Source organism: Silurus aristotelis, assembly GCF_946808225.1.
Source record: "Silurus aristotelis genome assembly, chromosome: 5".
NCBI classification, from domain to species: Eukaryota; Metazoa; Chordata; class Actinopteri; order Siluriformes; family Siluridae; genus Silurus; species Silurus aristotelis.
Genome location: NC_139578.1, coordinates 23945518 through 23966725, shown reverse-complemented (window position 1 = coordinate 23966725; position 21208 = coordinate 23945518). Strand labels below are relative to the sequence as shown.

At 38.3% G+C, this 21208-nt stretch overlaps 1 protein-coding gene and 2 pseudogenes across 5 annotated transcripts; all 3 read right to left on the bottom strand.

The window, feature by feature from the left end:
- Positions 1-6446: 6446 nt before the first annotated feature.
- On the bottom strand, positions 6447-8573 carry LOC310726194 (pyrin-like; annotated as a pseudogene). The gene is made up of 4 exons (XR_014538356.1): positions 8512-8573; positions 8146-8379; positions 7887-8049; positions 6447-7471 (listed from the first exon to the last, which is right to left on the bottom strand). The product of XR_014538356.1 is annotated as a pyrin-like (transcript).
- A 2576-nt stretch (positions 8574-11149) lies between these two features.
- Positions 11150-12148, bottom strand: LOC310726607 (E3 ubiquitin/ISG15 ligase TRIM25-like; annotated as a pseudogene). Its single transcript has one exon. The product of its transcript is annotated as an E3 ubiquitin/ISG15 ligase TRIM25-like (transcript).
- Positions 12149-16139: 3991 nt separating this feature from the next.
- On the bottom strand, positions 16140-19768 carry LOC310726165 (E3 ubiquitin-protein ligase TRIM21-like). 3 transcript variants are annotated; one of them, XM_083541483.1, is made up of 8 exons: positions 19482-19768; positions 19078-19166; positions 18170-18726; positions 17867-17962; positions 17526-17759; positions 17267-17429; positions 17131-17166; positions 16140-16886 (listed from the first exon to the last, which is right to left on the bottom strand). In XM_083541483.1, the coding sequence occupies exons 2-8, from the start codon at positions 19094-19096 to the stop codon at positions 16339-16341; spliced, it is 1653 nt and encodes a 550-aa protein (XP_083397609.1). In that variant the 5' UTR covers positions 19097-19166; positions 19482-19768; the 3' UTR covers positions 16140-16338. The 3 variants fall into 3 exon arrangements, with proteins under 3 accessions (XP_083397609.1, XP_083397610.1, XP_083397608.1); XM_083541484.1 differs by having other exon boundaries at positions 19078-19168; positions 19486-19768; XM_083541482.1 differs by lacking the exon at positions 19482-19768 and having other exon boundaries at positions 19078-19366.
- Between the last annotated feature and the right edge of the window lie 1440 nt (positions 19769-21208).

Sequence of the window (21208 nt, the reverse complement as noted above, 5' to 3'; positions counted from 1 at the left end):
AGTGCCGGTCCCAAGCCCGGGTAAATGGGGAGGGTTGCGTTAGGAAGGGCATCCAGCGTAAAACGTGCCAAATCAAATATGCGGATCACAAATGAGAATTTCATACCGGATCGGTCGAGGCCCGGGTTAACAACGACCACCACAGGTATCGTTAGCCGACAGGGTACCGGTGGAAATTGGGCTACTGTTGGCCGAAGGAGGAGAAGGAGAGGAGGAAGGCGTCTACAGAGACGGCAGGAAAAGGAGCAGTGTAGGAGAGTAGAGGTTCGGGTTGGTACTTTAAATGTTGGTACTATGACGGGTAAAGGGAGAGAGATAGCTGATATGATGGAGAGGAGAAAGGTAGATGTGTTGTGTGTTCAGGAGACCAAGTGGAAAGGGAGTAAGGCCAGGAACATTGGAGGTGGGTTTAAACTGTTTTATCATGGTGTGGATGGGAAGAGAAATGGTGTAGGGGTGATTCTGAAGGAAGCGTACAGTAAGAGTGTAGTGGAGGTGAAGAGAGTTTCTGATAGGGTGATGATCGTGAAGGTGGAAGTTGAAGGGATGATGATAAATGTCATTAGTGCCTATGCTCCACAAGTTGGCTGTGAGTTGGAGGAGAAAGAAAGATTCTGGAGTGAATTAGATGAAGTGGTAGATGGTGTACCTAGGAAAGAACGATTGGTGATTGGGGCAGACTTTAATGGGCATGTAGGTGAAGGGAACAGAGGTGATGAGGAGGTGATGGGTAGGTATGGTTTTAAGGAGAGGAATGTGGAAGGGCAGATGGTGGTAGATTTTGCTAAAAGGATGGAAATGGCAGTGGTGAACACGTATTTTAAGAAGAAGGAGGATCATAGGGTGACGTATAAGAGTGGAGGAAGGTGCACACAGGTGGATTATCTTCTGTGTAGGAGATGCAACCTGAAGGAGATTGGAGACTGTAAGGTGTTGGCGGGGGACAGTGTAGCTAGACAACATCGGATGGTGGTCTGTAGGATGGTTTTGGAGGCGAAGAAGAAGAGGAGGAAAGTAAGGTTTGAAAGAAGAATAAGATGGTGGAAACTGAAGGAGGAAGAGTGTAGTGTGAGGTTCACGGAAGAGGTCAGACAGGGGCTTGGTGGTGGTGAAGAGGTGCCGGATGATTGGGCAACTACTGCAGGAGTGATGAGGGAGGCAGCTAGAAAAGTACTGGGTGTGACATCTGGAAATAGAAAGCAAGACAAGGAGACGTGGTGGTGGAATGAGGAAGTGCAGGAGAGCATTAGGGGAAAGAGATTGGCAAAACAGAAGTGGGATCGACAGAGTGATGAGAAAAGTAGGCAGGAGTACAAGGAGATGCGGCAGCAGGTTAAAAGGGATGTGGCGAAAGCCAAGGAAAAGGCATATGAGGAACTGTATAAGAGGTTGGACACTAAGGAAGGAGAAAAGAATTTATACCGATTGGCCAAGCAGAGGGACCGAGCTGGGAAGGATGTACTGCAAGTTAGAGCAATAAAGGATGGAGAGGGAAATGTGTTGACTAGTGAGGAGAGTGTGTTGAGAAGATGGAGGGAGTATTTTGAGCAGCTGATGAATGAGGAAAATCAGAGAGAGAGAAGGTTGGAGGATGTGGAGTTGGTGAAGCAGGATGTAGATAGGATTAGTAAGGAGGAAGTGAGAGCAGCGATTAAGAGGATGAAGAATGGAAAGTCGGTTGGACCAGATGACATACCGGTAGAAGCGTGGAGATGTTTAGGAGAGATGGCAGTGGAGTTTTTAACCAGATTGTTTAACAGGATTCTGGAAGGGGAAAGGATGCCTGAGGAATGGAGAAGGAGTGTGCTGGTACCGATCTTTAAGCATAAGGGAGATGTGCAGACCTGCAGTAACTACAGGGGAATTAAGTTGATCAGTCACACCATGAAGTTATGGGAAAGAGTAGTGGAAGCCAGGCTGAGAGAAGAGGTGACCATCTGTGAGCAACAGTATGGTTTCATGCCGAGGAAGAGCACCACAGATGCCTTATTTGCTTTGAGGATGTTGATGGAGAAGTATAGAGAAGGACAGAAGGAGCTGCATTGTGTATTTGTGGATTTAGAGAAAGCGTACGACAGGGTGCCGAGAGAGGAGTTGTGGTATTGTATGAGTAAGTCAGGTGTGTCAGAGAAGTATGTGAGGGTGGTGCAGGACATGAATGAGGACAGTGTGACGGCAGTAAAGTGTGCAGTAGGTACGACAGACTGGTTCAGGGTGAAGGTTGGACTGCATCAAGGATCGGCCCTGAGCCCTTTCCTGTTTGCAGTGGTGATGGACAGGTTGACGGACGAGGTCAGACAGGAGTCTCCCTGGACTATGATGTTTGCAGATGATATTGTGATTTGTGGTGAGAGTAGAGAGCAGGTTGAGAAGAGCCTGGAGAGGTGGAGATATGCGCTGGAGAGAAGGGGAATGAAAGTCAGTAGGAGTAAGACAGAGTACATGTGTGTGAATGAGAGGGAGGGCAGTGGAGTGATGCGGTTGCAGGGAGAAGAGGTGAAGAAGGTGGAGGAGTTCAGGTACCTGGGGTCAACAGTGCAAAGTAATGGAGAGTGTGTTAGGGAAGTAAAGAAAAGAGTGCAGGCAGGGTGGAGTGGGTGGAGAAGAGTGACAGGAGTGATTTGTAATAGAAGAGTATCTGCAAGAATGAAAGGAAAAGTTTATAGGACTGTGGTGAGACCTGCGATGTTGTATGGATTAGAGACAGTGGCATTGAGTAAAAGACAGGAGGTGGAGCTGGAGGTAGCAGAGCTGAAGATGTTGAGGTTTTCGTTGGGAGTGACGAAGATGGACAAGATTAGAAATGAGTTTATTAGAGGGACAGCACATGTAGGATGTTTTGGTGACAAGGTGAGGGAGGCGAGATTGAGATGGTTTGGACATGTGCAGAGAAGGGACATGAATTATATTGGTAGAAAAATGCTGAAGATGGAGCCACCAGGTAGGAGGAAAAGAGGAAGGCCAAGGAGGAGGTTCATGGATGTGGTGAGGGAAGACATGCAGGTAGTTGGTGTAAAAGAGGCAGATATAGAGGACAGGGTGGTATGGAGACGGATGATCCGCTGTGGCGACCCCTAATGGGAGCAGCCGAAAGAAGAAGAAGAAGAAGAGTTTACAAGCAGGCGTATACACACACAGCACATATTTGCTAACACATCTAGGAGCCTACAGTAAACGTGTGTGTATAACAAAAGTTCAGCTTTGCGCTCAAAAACAATCCAAACACAGTTCATCAATGCAGCTTACAAGCAGCACGGCTTCATGAGACTGTTGCCAATTACGTTGCATCGCCCCCCGTTATAATGAACGCAACTGCAAGCTGTGCAGCAACCATTGGCGAGTTCTCCCAATTTCTCTGAATTTAGCTATTATTATTTTTACTCCGTTACATATGTATTTAAGGACTGGTTAGGTAAGATAGATAATTACTTAACACAGAAAACAAGAAGTTTAAAGAATGTTGCAAATGAGTCAAACAAAACTGGTGTGGAACTGGAAGTAACAACAAAATATGAAATTCAAAATAAAGCACCAGGGTGGGCTGTGGAGGCCTGAAGTAAATATTTAGAGACAGGTACAACAAGGGGTTCCCTCTGGTGGTCTAAACGGAAAATATTTGAGATACTGATGATAGGTGGCATTGCAATTTATATAAGGAATAGATTTAATACCAGACTGATAGCTACACCATCACTCAGTAAACAGTTCAAATTCTTATCCTTGAACATCTAAATCTCAAAATTTGACCGTGGTTGGTTGTAACAGACCCCCTTTGGTCTCTTCTAAAACTTGAATTTCAATAACTCAACAACTATCAAGAAAAATTCTTAAGGAAGTTCTTTTAGTGGGTGACCTCAACTGGGCCTGACTGTCTACTGTTTCTGATTCAACAAAATCTTACTTTTTTTTTCCATTCAGTTAAGTTGATTGATACGTTAATAACTATTATTTTTTTTGCTTTTATTGGACAAAACAAGACATTTTCTTGTTCTATCTGCTTTCATTTTCTTACTGAAGTGTTAACTCTTTGTTCACCTCCTACTAGTTGGCTAGTTCATATACACTATATTGCCAAAAGTATTGGGTCACCTGACCTTTCCTGCTATATGTGGTTCTTTTCCAAACTGTTACCACAAAGCACAAGGCACTCAATTGAACAGGACGTCTTTTAATAAAAAATTTTATTCACTTGAACTTGGAAACCCAAACCTGTCCCACTATGGCAATGCCCATATTCACAAAGTGAGCTCCTTGAAGATCTGGTTTACATGCTCTGGAGAGGAAGATCTTGAGGGGCCTGCTATAGAGCTCTGATCTGATCCCTATTAATCAACTATGGGATAGATTGGAACAGTGACTGCACCCCAGGTCTCTCACCTACATCAGTACCTGCCTTTCATAACACCCTTGTGGCTGATGAACACAAATATCCATAAGCACACTCCAAAATGTTCACGTAATATAGATAATTACTTAAACAGCTGGAACCAAATTCCTTGTGTGTGTCAACACACTTGGCTAATAAACCTGATTCTGAGTCTGATTCTGTTTCTGATTAACAAAGAAAAAAAAATTAAGAATGTCGCAAATGAATAAAACAAGACTGGTGTGCAAAATTAACTCAGGAACTGGAAGTAACAACAAAAGATGAAATTCAAAATAATGATTTATTTTATATTTATTTAATTATGGCACCCCTTAATTTACTTGCATTAACCTGGATAGCTCTCCATTTAAGTCTACAAAATGGTAACGATCAGACAGGCAGGATTTACACCAGCTTTATACCTGTCCCTGAATGCCGATGTAATTTTGTAAGAGATTTAGGAGAAGATCATGATCTATAGTGTCGAATGCAGCACTAAGATCTAGTAAAACAAACAGAGAGATGTAGCCTTGGTCTGAAGCTAAAAACAGGTCATTACTGATTTTACCTATAGCAGTTTCTGTGCTATGATGGTTACTATAACCTGACTGAAACTCTTCAAAGATATTGTTCTCTTGTAAGTGGGAACATAACTGGGCAGAGACAATCTTTTATAAAATGTTAGACCTAAATGGGAAATTCTGCAATGTGTCTGTAATTTGATAGTGTGTTTGGATACAAATTAGGTATCGTAATGTGGGGAAATTAATTAAGTCCTCACTACTAAACTGTGATGGAAGACGTTTTTCGGATACCAGATTTGTTGGTAATTTAGTTACTGTACTGAAAAGGATCCTGAGATTGTTTTCGTTGTTTTCTATGAGTTTGCTCAGGTGCTCAGCTCTAGCAGCATTTAGCGCCTGTCTGCAGGTGTTTTTTGTCCTTTTTTTAACAAGATGGGGGCAACATTGTCTATGTTGTTAGCCATTTCATCAAGGTTGTTAGGATTTATGGGTTTAGTGAGAAATTGAGATAAATCAGGCAGGTTATTTGTGAATCTATCCTTAGTGGTCAGAACAATAGTCCTACCAGGTCAATAACGTGATGAAACACAGCTAATCTGCTCTACCGGTAGTGTGTACAATATGAGGTAATGCTCTGTGATTTCATAACACTGAGGTAAAATATCTATATCAGTGACATCTGTTTCATGGGATATTATTAAATCTAGTGTGTGATTAAAACGATGGTGATGTGTGGTGATGTTTTGTTTTACCTCAAAAGAGTTCAATAAGTACACAAATGATAGTCCTTCAGCATCATTTACATCATCTACATGAATATTAAAATCTCCTACCATCAGCACTTTATCAAAATTGATCAAGAGGTTTGAAAGATAATGAGCAAACTCTTGAAGAAAATCACCCTGGGGGTCTGTACACAGTGGCCAGAGCGAGAGATAGTAGGGGTTTTCTATGTATGTCTGAAAGTACAACTTTAAGAACGAGCACTTCGATTGATTTAAACCTGAATCCTAATCTCTGACTAACATTAAGAAGGGCACATAAATGGTAGCTACACCAACCCCATGACCAGTCTGACGGGGCTCATGCTTATAAGCATATTCTGAACAATAGGCTACTGATTAAACCACCTCAAAAAAACAGAGAATGAGGCAAAAATAATTGTAATTAAGCAGAGTACTGTTTTTAGCAGAGAGCTGTTATGAACATATATAAACTTTGAAATAAAGATATAACAGTGGCAGCAAAGATAAGCATCCCAATAAACCTGGCTTTAGTTTTTTTAGCCGCATTAAAATAAGATGCATGTAAAGGTGATAATGATGAAAAGGCTTTATTTTAATACCATGCAGATAGAAAACAAACAATATGAACAATGTATGAAAGGGCTTCAGAAAGTATTTTACCCATTTAGGAATAAATTTCTCTTATACAATTTCAGATTTAATGCCCTTTAACTAGACAAGAATAACAAAGATCGCAACAAAATCTCTTCACTTAATGTAGTATCAGGAGGTTTACAGCACTCAAAAAAATATATAATAATACATCATACTGTGAAGAATATTCTAAATCTAAGTGTGAATAATTTTCACAAATGAGTTCAATAATAAATGCTGGATAAAAAGTAAGTCGTTAATTTCATTTTTATATAACCAAAATCTTAATATTTAGTCAAAAAAAGTTATCCAAAGACAATAATCAGATATTTGTATGTATTGTAAGGATACAGAGTTTAAAGTATACATTTTTTCCTTCCGAAAATGAATAAAAAAGTAAAAAAATTCAAATATTCTTTGCCACATAAATGTATGTTTTTAAGTATTTAAACATTATGTATATATCGTTAAAGTAAAAAGAGTAAAAGTAAAGTTCATAGTTTTTATTTATTTCAAAATTTCTAATAGTTTAAAATATTATCAGATTTTTTAAACATTTCTGATTGTATCAAATTGTTCTGTGAATTTCATAATTTCATTAAAAAGAAAAAAGGTTTTAATTCCTTTTTTAACATCCAATTTTATGAGATAAAAATCGTTTAGTATAAAGTGGAGGAGAGATGATCAGGGGTGCTGAATTTTCACCTCCATAATTTAATCAAGGACTGAAGTATGGATAGAGTTTCTCAGTGAAAGTCTGACCACTAAAAGAGTAGATAAGAGATCTGGAGTTCACATCATAAAAGGAGACCAGACCCTCCTCATAATCCACAAACACACCCACCTTCTCTCTCAGTGTGAGGGGGACAGGGGGACAGGGGGACCAGCACAAGCCCAATACTGATTCTTATTCCTCAATATCACAGACCAGAATCCATTCTGAGGGTTTGCTATAATCTTCCCCTTACTGTTAATGTTTTCTCTCACAACTCCTAAATCCCAGGCAGTTTTTCCTCTGACCTGCACCTCATAATAAAATCTCCCTGAGGAGAAACTCTGCTTCCCCAGAACACAGACACACTGATTAAACCTCTCTGGTGTATCAGGGAGATTTTGTCGTTTGTTTCCATGTGACGCTTGTTTTCCATCAGCAGAAAGAATGAGGTTGGGATGAGCTGTATCAGGATCCAGAATCACATCCACTGCGAGAAACACACAGAGTGTGATGTGAAATCACCATTCAGTTGATTAAACTCATTATGACATATTAGAGTAGTCCTGAATGTTTATTAGATTTTATATGTTTTATACTGTATATATGATTTGTCTGTTTGGTCTGTTAAACTCAGTTTTAAAATAAAATCAGCAGCAGCCAAATATGTTGGCAAAAAATTGTTGGCAAGCTAAGCTGCTAACTAGCTAGCTCAATTTCACTGAAGAAGCTAGTGACAGCTTAACATCCGTTTAAAACAAATGCACTAAAAAAAAAATAATGTTATTCTTGCAAATTATTATTTAAATGTGTTAATTACATTAACACATTTATAAGCTATAATATTTATTTGAATCTGTTATGGATTTGGCTACTGGGTAAAGTAGATTTTGAAATCTTCTTACCTGCCTCCTTTAACTTGTCATTTATTGTTTTAGTGAGTTTCTCATTCAGACTCTGCTGAAGCTGAGACAGAGATGTCCTTACAGTGTCTCCACTCAGATCAGTGTTAATACTGATCTCAGTCCAGTTTTTGGTGTATGGAAGGCTGAACATGGACGAGTAAACCTACAGTAGATCAGGAGAGAGGAGAAATCCCTCAGCATGGTGAGTGTTGTTCTGTGATGTTCTGCATTGTCAGTAGGCAGAGAGAGGAACACTGACCTGTAGGAGGTGGAGATGATCCTCAGTTTGTAAGAGCTTCTCCTGCTCAGTGTCTCTCCTCTGTAGCACAGTAACTTTCTGCTCCAGTTTTTTAATGAGTCCTTCAGTCTGCATCACTGCTGCTTTCTGCTTCTCCTCCATCAGCTTCATCAGCTCAGCCTGACTTCTCTCAATGGAGCTAATCAGAGCAGTGAAGACTTCAACACTGTCTGCTTTCTCTTTCTCTGTGTTTCTCTAAAGGAGGAACACATTTTAACTACAGATTTATATACAGATATAGAAATATTTATATACAGATATATACATACAAAGAACATCACAATATGCAGATATGTTGTAGATAAAACTTTGTCATGTTTTACACACTTTGCTGAGCTCTACTGAGTGTTTGAACTGTTGGATCTTCTCCAGTCGACTCGGAATCATCTGCTGTAATAATATAATAATAATATAATATAATATATAATATAATATAAATATAATATAAAGGTATACATTTCTTTTTGTTTTAAATTAGTCATGCAAATGTGTTTTATACATATAAAAAATACAAAGAATAAATTATTTTTGTGGTGAGAGTAGAGAGCAGGTTGAGAAGAGCCTGAAGAGGTTGAGGTACATGCTGGAGAGAAGGGCAGAGGTGGAAGTAATGAGGTACAAATACTTCGTTACTGTACTTAAGTAGATTTTTTATGGTATCAGTGCTTTACTCCACTATTTATTTTTCAGACAACTTTTAAATTTTACTCCTTACATTTTTAAACAAATATCTGTACTTTCTACTTCTTACATTTTCAAAACCGGCTCGTTACTTTAGTATTAATCCATTGATTTGGTGAAATGTTAATATTAAATTTTTTTCACTGCGAGCCAATTTCCTGTCATTGCGCATCTTTTTCAATCCACTGGTGTATAAAGTCCTGTCTCTCACTCACCACATGTAGACTAGTTTACGAAGCTAACAATCAGCAGGCAGAAAGCAACAAGAAATATATATATATATATATATATATATATATATATATATATATATATATATATATATATATATATATATATATATATATATCTTCTTCTCAGGAATTACTTCATTAACTGTCCGCATGGAAACATACCAAAGGTTTCATTTGGTATCCTGATGATTTACGTAATTTAAACCACCATTATTACTTTAAAACATTTACAAGAATTATTTTGTATTCATGCTCCATGTTGCATCCATATTTCTCCATGTCTATGTTGCTTAAAGTATTACAAACAGGAAGCATTAATATATGGTACATTAAGAACATATAGAAATATACCATATATTAATACTTCCTGTTTTTACTCCTCATTACATCTGCACTATTTTTATCTATATGTATCTTTATTTCTTTATATTCTTACTGTACATTCTGCCCAACATTTCACATTCATCTATATATGTAATGTATAATATAATATAATAATATACAATGTGTGCGTGTATGTATGTATGTATGTATGTGTGTGTGTATATATATATATATATATATATATATATATATATATATATATATATATACATACAGTGTTGTGAAATAGTAACTAGTTACAGTTACTCGTTACTTCATTCAAAAAGTAACTCAATTACTTTGTTGATTACTTACACCAAAAAGTAATGCGTTACTGTTAAAAGTAACTTTTAACTTACTTTTTTAATGAACGTTCTTTAATGTTCTCATTAATGCCCTTTTATGCGTTATTGTCTATACAAACACAAAACTGACTTAAACACAAAGTAATTTTTAAACACTATTTTTTATGAATATATATTACAAGGATTTCTGAAATAAATAACAAAACAAGCTGAATAATATATTCAGAATCAAACTAAAGTGGCTTCTGCATCATAAAAGCTGTTGTGTTGAGCCCTTAAAAATGTTCCTTTCACAGTTAAAGTATGAAAACTATCAACAATGTAGAACAGAACACCGGGTTAGCTTCGTCGAGGCATGGAGTTTCTGGAGGAGCTTCAACAGATTGGAGTTGCTGTTTATCGCAGTATATACGACCTCCGAACCAGAAAGACACAGCTTACATTTGACTAAAAAGTTTTTGTCTTTATGCTCAACTAAAGTGAAAGAATGAGCATATTTCCACTTTGAGAAACTCGTCTTGCTCTCGCCTCGACTCGCCATTACTGCCGCACAGACCTGAATAAACGGAGACACGCCCACAGTGCGTCTTCTTCCTGTTTACAGTGGTTCATCCACCTATCCTACGAATGCGTCTCTGCTGTAAACAGGTTAGACTGTAGGCTACACTTCAGCCCAAATTCATTCATTTAAAAAAGTAACGGGTAACGCACCATACGGTAACGGTAACGGAGTTACTTTATTTAAAAAGTAACGCGTTACAGTATTAGTTACTGTCAAAAGTAACTGCATTACTTTACAACTGCGGTACTTTTTTTTCCGACCTACCTACCTACCTACCTACCTACCTACCTACCTACCTACCTACCTACCTACCTAATCAATCAATCAATCAATCAATCAATCAATCAATCATTGATATGATGTGAGGTTCAGTTACTAGTGTGACACTAAAACAGGTAGAAGTAATAACTACTTTTTACATGTACATGTCCGAGCCAAGACTTCTTTACTTTCACTTGAGTTAAAAAGGATAATCAGTACTTCAACTTTAACCTGAGTATTTTCAAACATGAGTATCTGTACTTCTACTTAAGTAAAGGATGTGTGTACTTTTGCCACCTCTGGAGAAGGGGAATGAAAGTCAGTAGGAGTAAGACACAGTACATGCGTGTGAATGAGAGGGAGGGCAGTGAAAAGAAGAAGAAAACGAATAGAATTAATTGGGTTTGATTGAACTTATTCACTTTGAATACTTATAAAGACTCTTTTAAAGACTCATGTAGGAGACTAGTACAATCCAACTGTATTCCACCTGAGCAATAACGGGTTAAACATTAACTTCAACCTAATCAATTTTAGAATTTAAACTGATAACCTACAGATTAATGACAGATAAATAAAACTGTATAATCGATAAGAATGCCCAAAGTTGAAGTCAAACAATGTTTCCTCTCTCTGCTCTCCTCCTCTATAGGAAGTGTTGTGATTCTTGTGGTCTCCTTCAGTGCAGAACTGACACACACATGTCTGATCATCTCTACAGAACAGCTCTAGAGCTCTCTCGTGTTTCTGGCATATGTAGTCCTCCAGGTTCTCCACAGGGTTTATTAGTTTGTGTTTTTTAAGTCTTGGAACATGATTATGAGGTTCTAAATGAGACTTACAGAAAGTTAGTCCACAATCCAGACAGGATTTCACAGCCTTCACCTTCTCTCCAGTGCAGACATCACAAAGAACGTCAGGTTTGTCTGGAACACTTTTCTTCTTGAAGTGATCTGCAACCTTTCTCAGTGTTGTATTAATCTTCAGTTCAGGTTTCGTAGTGAATTTCTCTTTACATAATGGACAGTAACCATCTTGACTCTTCTCCCAGCATTGTGTAAGGCAGCTTTTGCAGAAGTTGTGTCCACATGGAGTGGTGACTGGATCAGTGAACACATCCAGACAGATCGAACACAGCAGCTGCTCTTCAGACAGAAGACTGCTGGAGTCACGAGCAACTAGATTTGATAAAACGATGAAACAAATATATAAATATTTTTTTTTTTTACACACATTTAGTGGCACTGAAATCCAAATGATCACTTTCATGAAATCCGCTCTTTGTCCTTCTTTATCTTCATCACACTACTATTACTACAACTACTACTATTAAATAATTTAGTTGTTAACACTGGACTGATCCTGCAATAAATTAATTCTTATGGTCATAGTTGTGGATAAACTGTGTCTATCAGGCAAATTTAGTTCAGAATGTATTAGCCATTGTTAACACTCTTTACACTGAAGTGCTCGATGATTTATTCAGCAATCTGATTTAACTGGATCAACACCATCGTGAATAACACTTTCACTTTTACTTACACTTAGATTGTTCTCGCCCCATCGTGTCAATAAAAACACGGTACCGGATTCAGAAAACTCAAGCTTTACTGGGTTTATAATTGATTGTGTGTGATTCTTGCTGTCAGTTGCTAGCCGCTGTTTGGTAGGTTGTGTGATGTCGAATGCCCACTGCTGAAAGATGACTGCTGCTCAGAGTTCTAGCCTTTTATGCTCTTGATGGAGAACGGTGCATTGTGATGTCAGAGGTAACTTATGATTGGTAAACTGTATGTCTCTAGTGGTGAAGCGTAGAATTACAGCTGATTGGGGATCCTTTCTTACATACCTTGTCAAACTCAGTTTCTATAAAAGTAAATACCTTTAAATATATGGAAATTCAGAATTAAATATGGTAATTGCTGTTACCACGAAGCTCAAGACACTCAATTGTACAGGACGTCTTTAATAAAATTTTGCATTCACTTGAACCTGGAAACCCAAACCTGTCCCACTATGGCATGGGTGGCCAACCAGTCAGAGACCGAGAGCCACATTTTTTACTGTGTTACCGCAAAGAGCCCCATCATACACATGGGCACACATGAACATCACCAATCTCTTCCTCTCACACACACACACACACACACACACACACACACACACACACACACACACACACACACACACACACACATCTGCTCATCCAGATTTATTGTAAATGTCAGACACCAACATAAAGACAGAAATTGACTCCTACAGTTCTAAGACCACAGGACAGTCATTTTCAACAATGAACATTGTGTGCACTGTCTTACACACACAAACTCTCAGTTTAACCAAGTCCACAAACAAAAATATAATAATTTACAATAGCGTTTTTCTTTTACTATGCATGTTACTTAGTTAGACTTTTGGCATTCCTTGCCTTGAACACGCACATTAAAAAAAACACAAACACAAACTTCGATATGAACGTAAGAGCCACATGAAACCAGCCAAAGAGCCGCATGCGGCTCGCGAGCCTCGGGTTGGCCACCCCTGCACTATGGCAATGCCCCTGTGCACAAAGTGAGCTCCTTAAAGACATGCTTTACGTGCATTAAAGAGGAAGATCTTGAGTGGCCTGCTATAGAGCTCTGATCTAAACACTACTGAACACTTATGGGATGAATCTGAATGCTGACTGCACCCCGGGTCTCCTCACCTACATCAGTACCTGCCTTTTGTAACATTCTTGTGGCTGATGAACACAAATATTCATAAGCTCACTCCAAAAACTAGTGGAACAGCTTCCCAGAAAAGTGGATGGAATTATAAGAGCAGATTGGGACTAAATGTGGAATGCAATGCTCAAAAATCTCATACCATACGTATAACCACCTGACCCAATACTTTTGGCAATATAGTGTATGTGTGGCTGTGTGGGTGATGGTTGGTTAATTGACACTGCGAGTCAGGTGGATGGTCTTTTATTGTACTAGACAGACACTGGGACAAACAGGACTATAGGTTGATTAGATCATTGATTATGCATGACAGTCTTAAATAAACAGTTTCTGAGTTTACAAGCAGGCGTATACACACATAGCACATATTTGCTAACACATCTAGGAGACTACAGTAAACTTGTGTGTAAAACAAAGTTCAGCTTTTCGCTCAAAAACAATCCAAACTCAGTTAAAAAGACAAAGCAATCATCAATGCAGCTTACAAGCAGCAAGGCTTCATGAGACTGTTGCCGATTACGTTGCATCACCCCCAGTATAATGAACGGAACTGCAAGCTGTGCAACAACAACAAAAGATGAAATTCAAAATAAAGCACCAGGGTGTGCTGTGGAGGCCTGAAGCAAATAGTCAGGTAGAACAAGAGGGAAGTGGTGGCTCCAGCGGTTAAAGATGGGTTGCCGATCGGAAGGTCTAGGGTTCAAGCCCCGGTATCGCCAAGCTGCCACTCTTGGGCCCTTGAGCAAGGCCCTTAACCCTCTATGCTCCAGGGGTCCCTTACGAGGGAAATATCAAGGTCCGTGACGTGGGGCCGCCTTCTCGTGGGCTCACCACCTGCAGGAGGGACTGTAAGGGACGGTGCTGTGAGGATTGGGCAGCAGTCGAAGGCGGGGGCCTGCTTAGACTGCTGTCCCCCCGGGACCCGAATTACGGATAAGCGGGAGAAAATGAATGAATGAATGAAGGTAGAACAAGGGGTGCCCTCTGGTGGTCTAAACGGAAAATATTCAAGATACTGATGATAGGTGGTGGCATTGCAATTTATATAAGCAATAGCTTTAATACCAGACTGATAGATACATCATCACTCAGTAAACAGTTTAAATTCTTAGCCTTGAACATCAAGATCTCAAAATGTGACAGTGGTTGGTTGGTACAAACCCCCACGGTCTCTTCTAAAACTTTTATTTCAATAACTCAACAACTATCAAGAAACAATCTTAAGGAAGTTCTTTTAGTGGGTGACCTCAACTGGGCCTGACTGTCTACTGTTTCTGATTCTTTAAAATCTGTGTTTTTTTTCATTTAGTTAAGTTGATTGATAGTTTTACTCATTTAAACTTAAAATGCTATGAAAGGTCAACATTACTGCGTTTAAAAAAAACTTTCTTTCGGCTTCTCCCATTAGAGGTCGCCACAGCGGATCCTCCGCACGTTTGATTTGGCACATGTTTTACGCTGGATGCCCTTCCTAACGCAACCCTCCCCAATTTATCCAGGCTTGGGAGCGGCACTGAGAGTGGCTGGGGATGGTTCCCTGACCGGGGTTCGAACCCGGGTCGCAGCGGTGAGAGCGCTGCATCTTAACCACTAGACCACCAGGGGACCTGGCAACATTACTGCGTTTAATTTAAAAAAAAAAAAAAAAAAAAAAAAAAAAATCCTTTCATATGTAATAATTTTTTTTTTTAATACTTCCCAATGATGTAAGTGGTTTGGTTAGTAAGTATTTTGTCTCTGTCAACTTTTTTTTTTTTTTACACACTTGTAACACAAATGATTCAGATCATCGAACAAATTTTAACATTACACAGATAAATACGTGTTTTTTGTTTTATGTAAAAAATGTAATAACCAGTTTCACAGTAACAGTGATACTTTGATAACTATTTTGGTTTTTTTTTTGCTTTTATTGTCAAAAACAGAAAAGTGGATGGTTCAATCATCTGTTGGTCAAACAAAAATACATTAAACCACATCAGAAAAACATGGACTAAGGCAAAAATATCTCTAATAAAGCAGATTCACAAGCATTTAAAATAACGGAGATTATTGTAAAAAATGTAATATCCTTAAAAAAAAAATATTTTAAACAGATGAATACCAAATAAATCAAATAGGTTTGATTTGACAAATAAAGAAACTTAGATGCAAGTACAAATATATTAATGAATTGCAAACAAAAGAAAAGACAAAGAAACAAGTGCAGAGAAGAAGGCTTTTATTCTCATTCCAACATATATATACTGTATATACTCAAAACTAACAAGGACTGTACACAAGACTGAAGACTAGACACAGACTGACTATGACGCAGACTGAAGACTAGCTAAGAAAACAAGAACCACAATCTTAACATGAAACATGAACAAACAATAACCATTAATGACAGATACAAAAAATGCAGTGCCAGATCAGGCTATGCACATGTGCTACTATCTAGTCTGAATCTTATGTGAAACAACATATTAACTTATTTATTCTCAAAAAGTGAACTCTAGATTATTCTGCTGTTGCAATGTGATTTTCTAATATTACAGCACAGTCTCACTGCATTTCGTGATATAGTCACGAAATGTAATCTATTGATTTGTGTTCATAGACAGGAATTTCCCTCTTTTTTTTCTGTCACTGAGGATGACTTTCTATGTAATGTATTTGAAGTTGTATCTATGTTATGTATAGAAAGTATTGTTGTTGTTTTTTTTCATTTGTTATTGATTTTTTTTTTTTTTTCAAGCACTATTATTCAACATGTAAGCAGGCGATTTTATCCTTGTTTTTATTGTTTTATATTTTCCGTAAACTAATTGCTATAATAACACAGAAAAAGAGGAAAATTCGTGTCCATGCATACGACTCATTAGATTAAAGTTCATGAATATATCACTATATGCTGAGAGACTGTGTTAAATATTAAGTATGCAGTATGTACAGATGGTTAATATCTCATTATATGAAAGCTTTGTCATGCCTCACGCCAGGAAATATTCCATTTTTATTCATGTAATTGTGTTCATTTATTCATTCCCAATAACAGGAGAAATAATTAGTGGTGCTGAGTTTATACCTCCTCCATTAAAACCAGGACAGAAGAATGGATAAAGTTTCCCAGTAAAAGTCTGAGCAGTGAAAGAGTACATATGAGAATTGGCTTCCACATCATAAAAGGAGATCAGACCCTCCTCATAATCAACAAACACCCCCACCTTTTCCACCTTCTCTTTGAGTGTGAGAAGGACATCGGGATCAGCACAAGCTTTATACTGATTATTATTCCTCAGTACCACTGTCCACACTCCGTTCTGAGGAGTCAGTGTAATCGACCCTTTCCTGTAAATTGACTCTTTGGCCACTCCAAGGTCCCACTTAGTTTTCCCTTTGACCTGCACCTCATAATAAAATTTACCTGAGGAGAAACCCTCCTTTCCCAAAACATTTACACATTTATTAAATCTCAATTGTGTATCAGGAAGATCTTGTTTTTTGTCTCCATCTGTCACTTGTTTTAAATCAGCAGACAGGACGAGATATGGATTTGCAGTATCAGGATCCAGAGTCACATTCACTGAGAGAAACACAAAGTGTGTGATGTGAGATTGCAGGTAAATTTCACTAAGAAGTAAAACGCAACAAGCTCAGGGTTTTCATGCATAGCAGTAAAAGAAAGCTACAGTAAGAAGAATATTGAAAACACTTATACTTCCTTCCAGCTGGAGACAGCTACAGATTAAAATAAATGTGATGATGTAGTGATGTATTGCTTATATGTACATGTTAATATGAGAGGAAATCAGAATACCTCACTGTACCTGCATACTGCTGAATCCTCTTCAGTTCTGTGGAAACTAATTACAACATAACATTATTTTATTTAGATTTAATATTAGACGGTTTGTAAACAACACATTATATTTCTGTCTAAAAAATGTCAAATAAAAAACTCACCTGCTTCCTTTAACTTGTCATTGAGTATTTTAGTGAGTTTCTCATTCAGACTTTGCTGAAGCTGAGACAGAGATGTCCTCACAGTGTCCCCACTCAGATCAGTGTTAATACTGATCTCAGTCCAGTTCTTGGTGTGTGGAAGGCTGAACATGGACGAGTAAACCTACAGTAGATCAGGAGAGAGGAGAAATCCTTCAGCATGGTGAGTGTTGTTCTGTGATGTTCTGCATTGTCAGTAAGCAGAAAGAGGAACACTGACCTGTAGGAGGTGGAGATGATCCTCAGTGTGTGAGAGCTGCTCCAGCTCAGTGTCTCTCCTCTGTAGCACAGTGACTTCCTGCTCCAGCTCTTTAATGAGTTCTTCAGTCTGCATCACTGCTGCTTTCTGCTTCTCCTCCATCAGCTTCAGCAGCTCAGCCTTACTTCTCTCAATGGATCGAATCAGAGCAGTGAAGACTTCAACACTGTCTGCTTTCTCTTTCTCTATGTTTCCCTAAAGAAGAAACACATTTTCACACTTAATAGTGAATTGATGTTTAATGAGATCTGTACATTTCTACAAAATAAGGCAAACGATACGCAAAACCATTTTCCACACACTTTATTGAGCTCCACTGAGTGCTTGATCTCTTCTATCTTCTTAAGTCGGTCATGTATCATCTGCTGCACATCTGTCTGTGTTTTCGCCAGCTGAGTCTTAGGACAGAGGAGTAGACAAGTACAACAATGGCTTGATGACAGTTTTTGGGTTTGAACTGAAAACGCGCAGCTTATTGACCATTTTTTATCTTAATAAATTAGCAGACATTTTATTTAACAAACCCTTACCGAATACACTGTAAATTGTGACTGATTGCCACCTGCCCCTATTGACCCATCAATGTGTTTTTCAGTGTTTCTCACCTTTCTCTCTCTGCTCTCCTCCTCTATAGGAACAGTGTTGTGATTCTTGTGGTCTCCTTCAGTGCAGAACTGACACACACATGTCTGATCATCTCTACAGAACAGCTCCAGAGCTCTCTCATGTTTCTGGCATATGTAGTCCTTCAGGTTCTCCACAGGGTTTATTAGTTTGTGTTTAGTAAGTTTTAGAACATGATTATGAGGTTCTAAATGAGACTTACAGTAAGTCACTCCACAATCCAGACAGGATTTCACAGCCTTCACTTTCTTTCCAATACAGACATCACAAAGAACCTCAGGTTTGTCTGGAACACTTTTCTTCTTGAAGTGATCTGCAACCTCTCTCAGTGTTGTATTAATTTTCAGTTCAGGTTTTTTGGTGAATTTCTCTTTACATAATAGACAGTAACAGTGTTGATTCTTTTCCCAGCACTGTGTAAGGCAGCTTTTGCAGAAGTTGTGTCCACATGGAGTGGTGACTGGATCAGTGAACACATCCAGACAGATCGAACACAGCAGCTGCTCTTCAGACAGGAGACTGCTGGAGTCACGAGCAACTAGATTTGATAGATACAACTTATGTTAGACTGCTGCAATATAACTTTTCTCTATATTGTTTACATCATAAAGTCACCATGACACCAGCATAACTTTAGAACACTACAATGTGAAAGGATGAATGAATAAGCTGGCAGATTCTGAGCTGTATTTTAGCATTTTCAGATTTTACTTTCATGCACACTTATTATTAGTTGAACATGTATGCACCACAAGACCACCAGGTGGAAATTAATAGTATAAAAATGCAATGGTCAAAGAACACGACAAACACTTACTGTAAAACTCCAAGCAGCTGCTCTACCTAGATACAATTCAGTGGCTTTCATGTCCAAAACATTATTACTTACTATTATCTGGTCGTTCCATGCTTCTCCTTTTTTCTTCTTGTTTGTGGTGATGGGAAAATTGAAAACTCTCAGGTTTTAGTCACTGATTACTCTGTTTGACATAATGTTGTATTGAAACACAGAAAATGACCTCATACATAAGCAAAGGCATTGTTTCATCACTGAGCAAGAAATATTAATCTCACATTTCTGATAAATAAAAATGACATTGCATTTCATGTCTATAAGAAAATGTCAGGGTATTGTTTTCATTCCATATCTCTCTCTCTCTCTCTCTCTCTCTCTCTCTCTCTCTCTCTCTCTCTCTCTCTCTCTCTCTCTCTCTCTCTCTCTCTCTCTATCTATCTATCTGTCTGTCTGTGGCAAAAACGTCTGAAATACTGTATAAACATTAACAGAACTACTTACCTTTAAAAAACCCTTGGTATTTAACAGGAATGTATTTACACTCCAACCAGGGTAAATAAAGTTCGAAAGCGGAAAGCGGAAGATTTTAGAAGATGGCTTTCAGACTGATTCCCTTTCACTTTCACTTAGTGTGTAAGAGGGAAGTGTGACGTTACTTCCCTGTTTACTCTGCAGTGAACTAGACTAATATAAGGATCCTCTATTTAATCATAATGCAACGTGTAGTTTTGATTAGAATCATAATTTATCATTCATAACCCAATATTTAAAATTATCCATGTTGCTGCTTTATTTCTAAATATACATATTGGGAGATTTTTTTTTAATAGTCCTAATCTTACTAAACACTTTCTCGATACAGAGGTATTGATTTCTCTGTGAAAAATTTGTTTTAATTATTTTCCTTCCTTCATCTCTCTCTGTAGTGACATATTGTCTGTGAAGGTATTTGAAGTCTGCATAGACTTTGTAAGGTTGAAGGCTGAATTGCATTTATAGTCTAGAACAGCAAGGACAATACTATATATTTTTTAGTTTATACCCCAAGGATATTTTAAGGTTTCAGATCACAAGATGAATATGTGATGATAGGTATCTCTTTTCTTCTTCTTCTTCTTCTTCTTCTTCTTCTTCTTCTTCTTTTTCTTCTTCTTCTTCTTCTTTTGGCTGCTCCCATTAGGGGTCGCAACAGCGGATCTTCCGTATCCATACCCCCCTGTCCTCTACATCTGCCTCTTTAAACCAACTACCTGCATGTCTTCCCTCACCACATCCATAAACCTCCTCCTTGGACTTCCTCTTTTCCTACTTCCTGGTGACGCAATCCTCAGCATTCTCCTACCGATATACCCCATGTCCCTCCTCTGCACATGTCCAAACCATCCCAATCGGGCTTCTCTCACTTTGTCCCCAAAAATCCTACATGCGCTGTCCCTCTAATAAACTCAATTCTAATCCTGTCCATCCTCACTCCCAACAAAAACCTCAACATCTTCAGCTCTGCTACCTCCAGCTCCACTCAGCTTTTACTTAATGCCACTGTCTCTAAACCATACAACATTTATATGTCACTCTTGCAGATATTTCTATCACAAATCACTCCTGCTATCACTCTTCTCCACCCTGCCTGCACTTTTTTCTTCACTTCTCTAACACACTCTCCATTACTTTGCACTGTTGACCCTAGGTACCTGAACTCCTCCACCTTCTCCACCTTTTCACCCTGCAACTGCACCACTCCACTGCCCTCCCTCTCATTAACACACATGTACTCTGTTTTACTCCTGTGATGATATGAGATGATAGGTAACAATTCCAATAATTACAATTCAATCTTGAACATGACACCTTTGGGAGAAGCTGCATCATATTTTAGTTCAGTGAGTAAAAATAAAAGCCCAATAGCTTTATTTTATAATAACTATATTTTAATACAGTAGTGCAATGAAGACAAAATGCAATGAAGACGATAATTTTGTTATACTGAAGATAAGATAACTAGTCAAATGAGCTATTTTGTGAGCGCTAAATTGTTAAGAAAGAAATGATCTGATCATTATTTAAGAGCTGGAATCACTATTTTCCAGAGGGTGAGGAGTGGGTCATATAATTATCCTTATTGAATAAGGATATTTATTGAATAAGGATAATCAATATTGAATTTATCAGCTCTGTATTTGTTTTCAGTTACCCAACACAAAGGGTGGCATTTTGTATTTATTTA

Excerpts from the sequence above, each read along its gene's own strand:
- LOC310726165 (XM_083541483.1), bottom strand. Across the intron at positions 17,760-17,866 it reads ACTCAGTGGAGCTCAATAAA|GGAAACATAGAGAAAGAGAA; the intron begins GTGTGTGGAAAA and ends TTTCTTCTTTAG. Across the intron at positions 17,430-17,525 it reads ATCATCTCCACCTCCTACAG|GTTTACTCGTCCATGTTCAG; the intron begins GTCAGTGTTCCT and ends GATCTACTGTAG.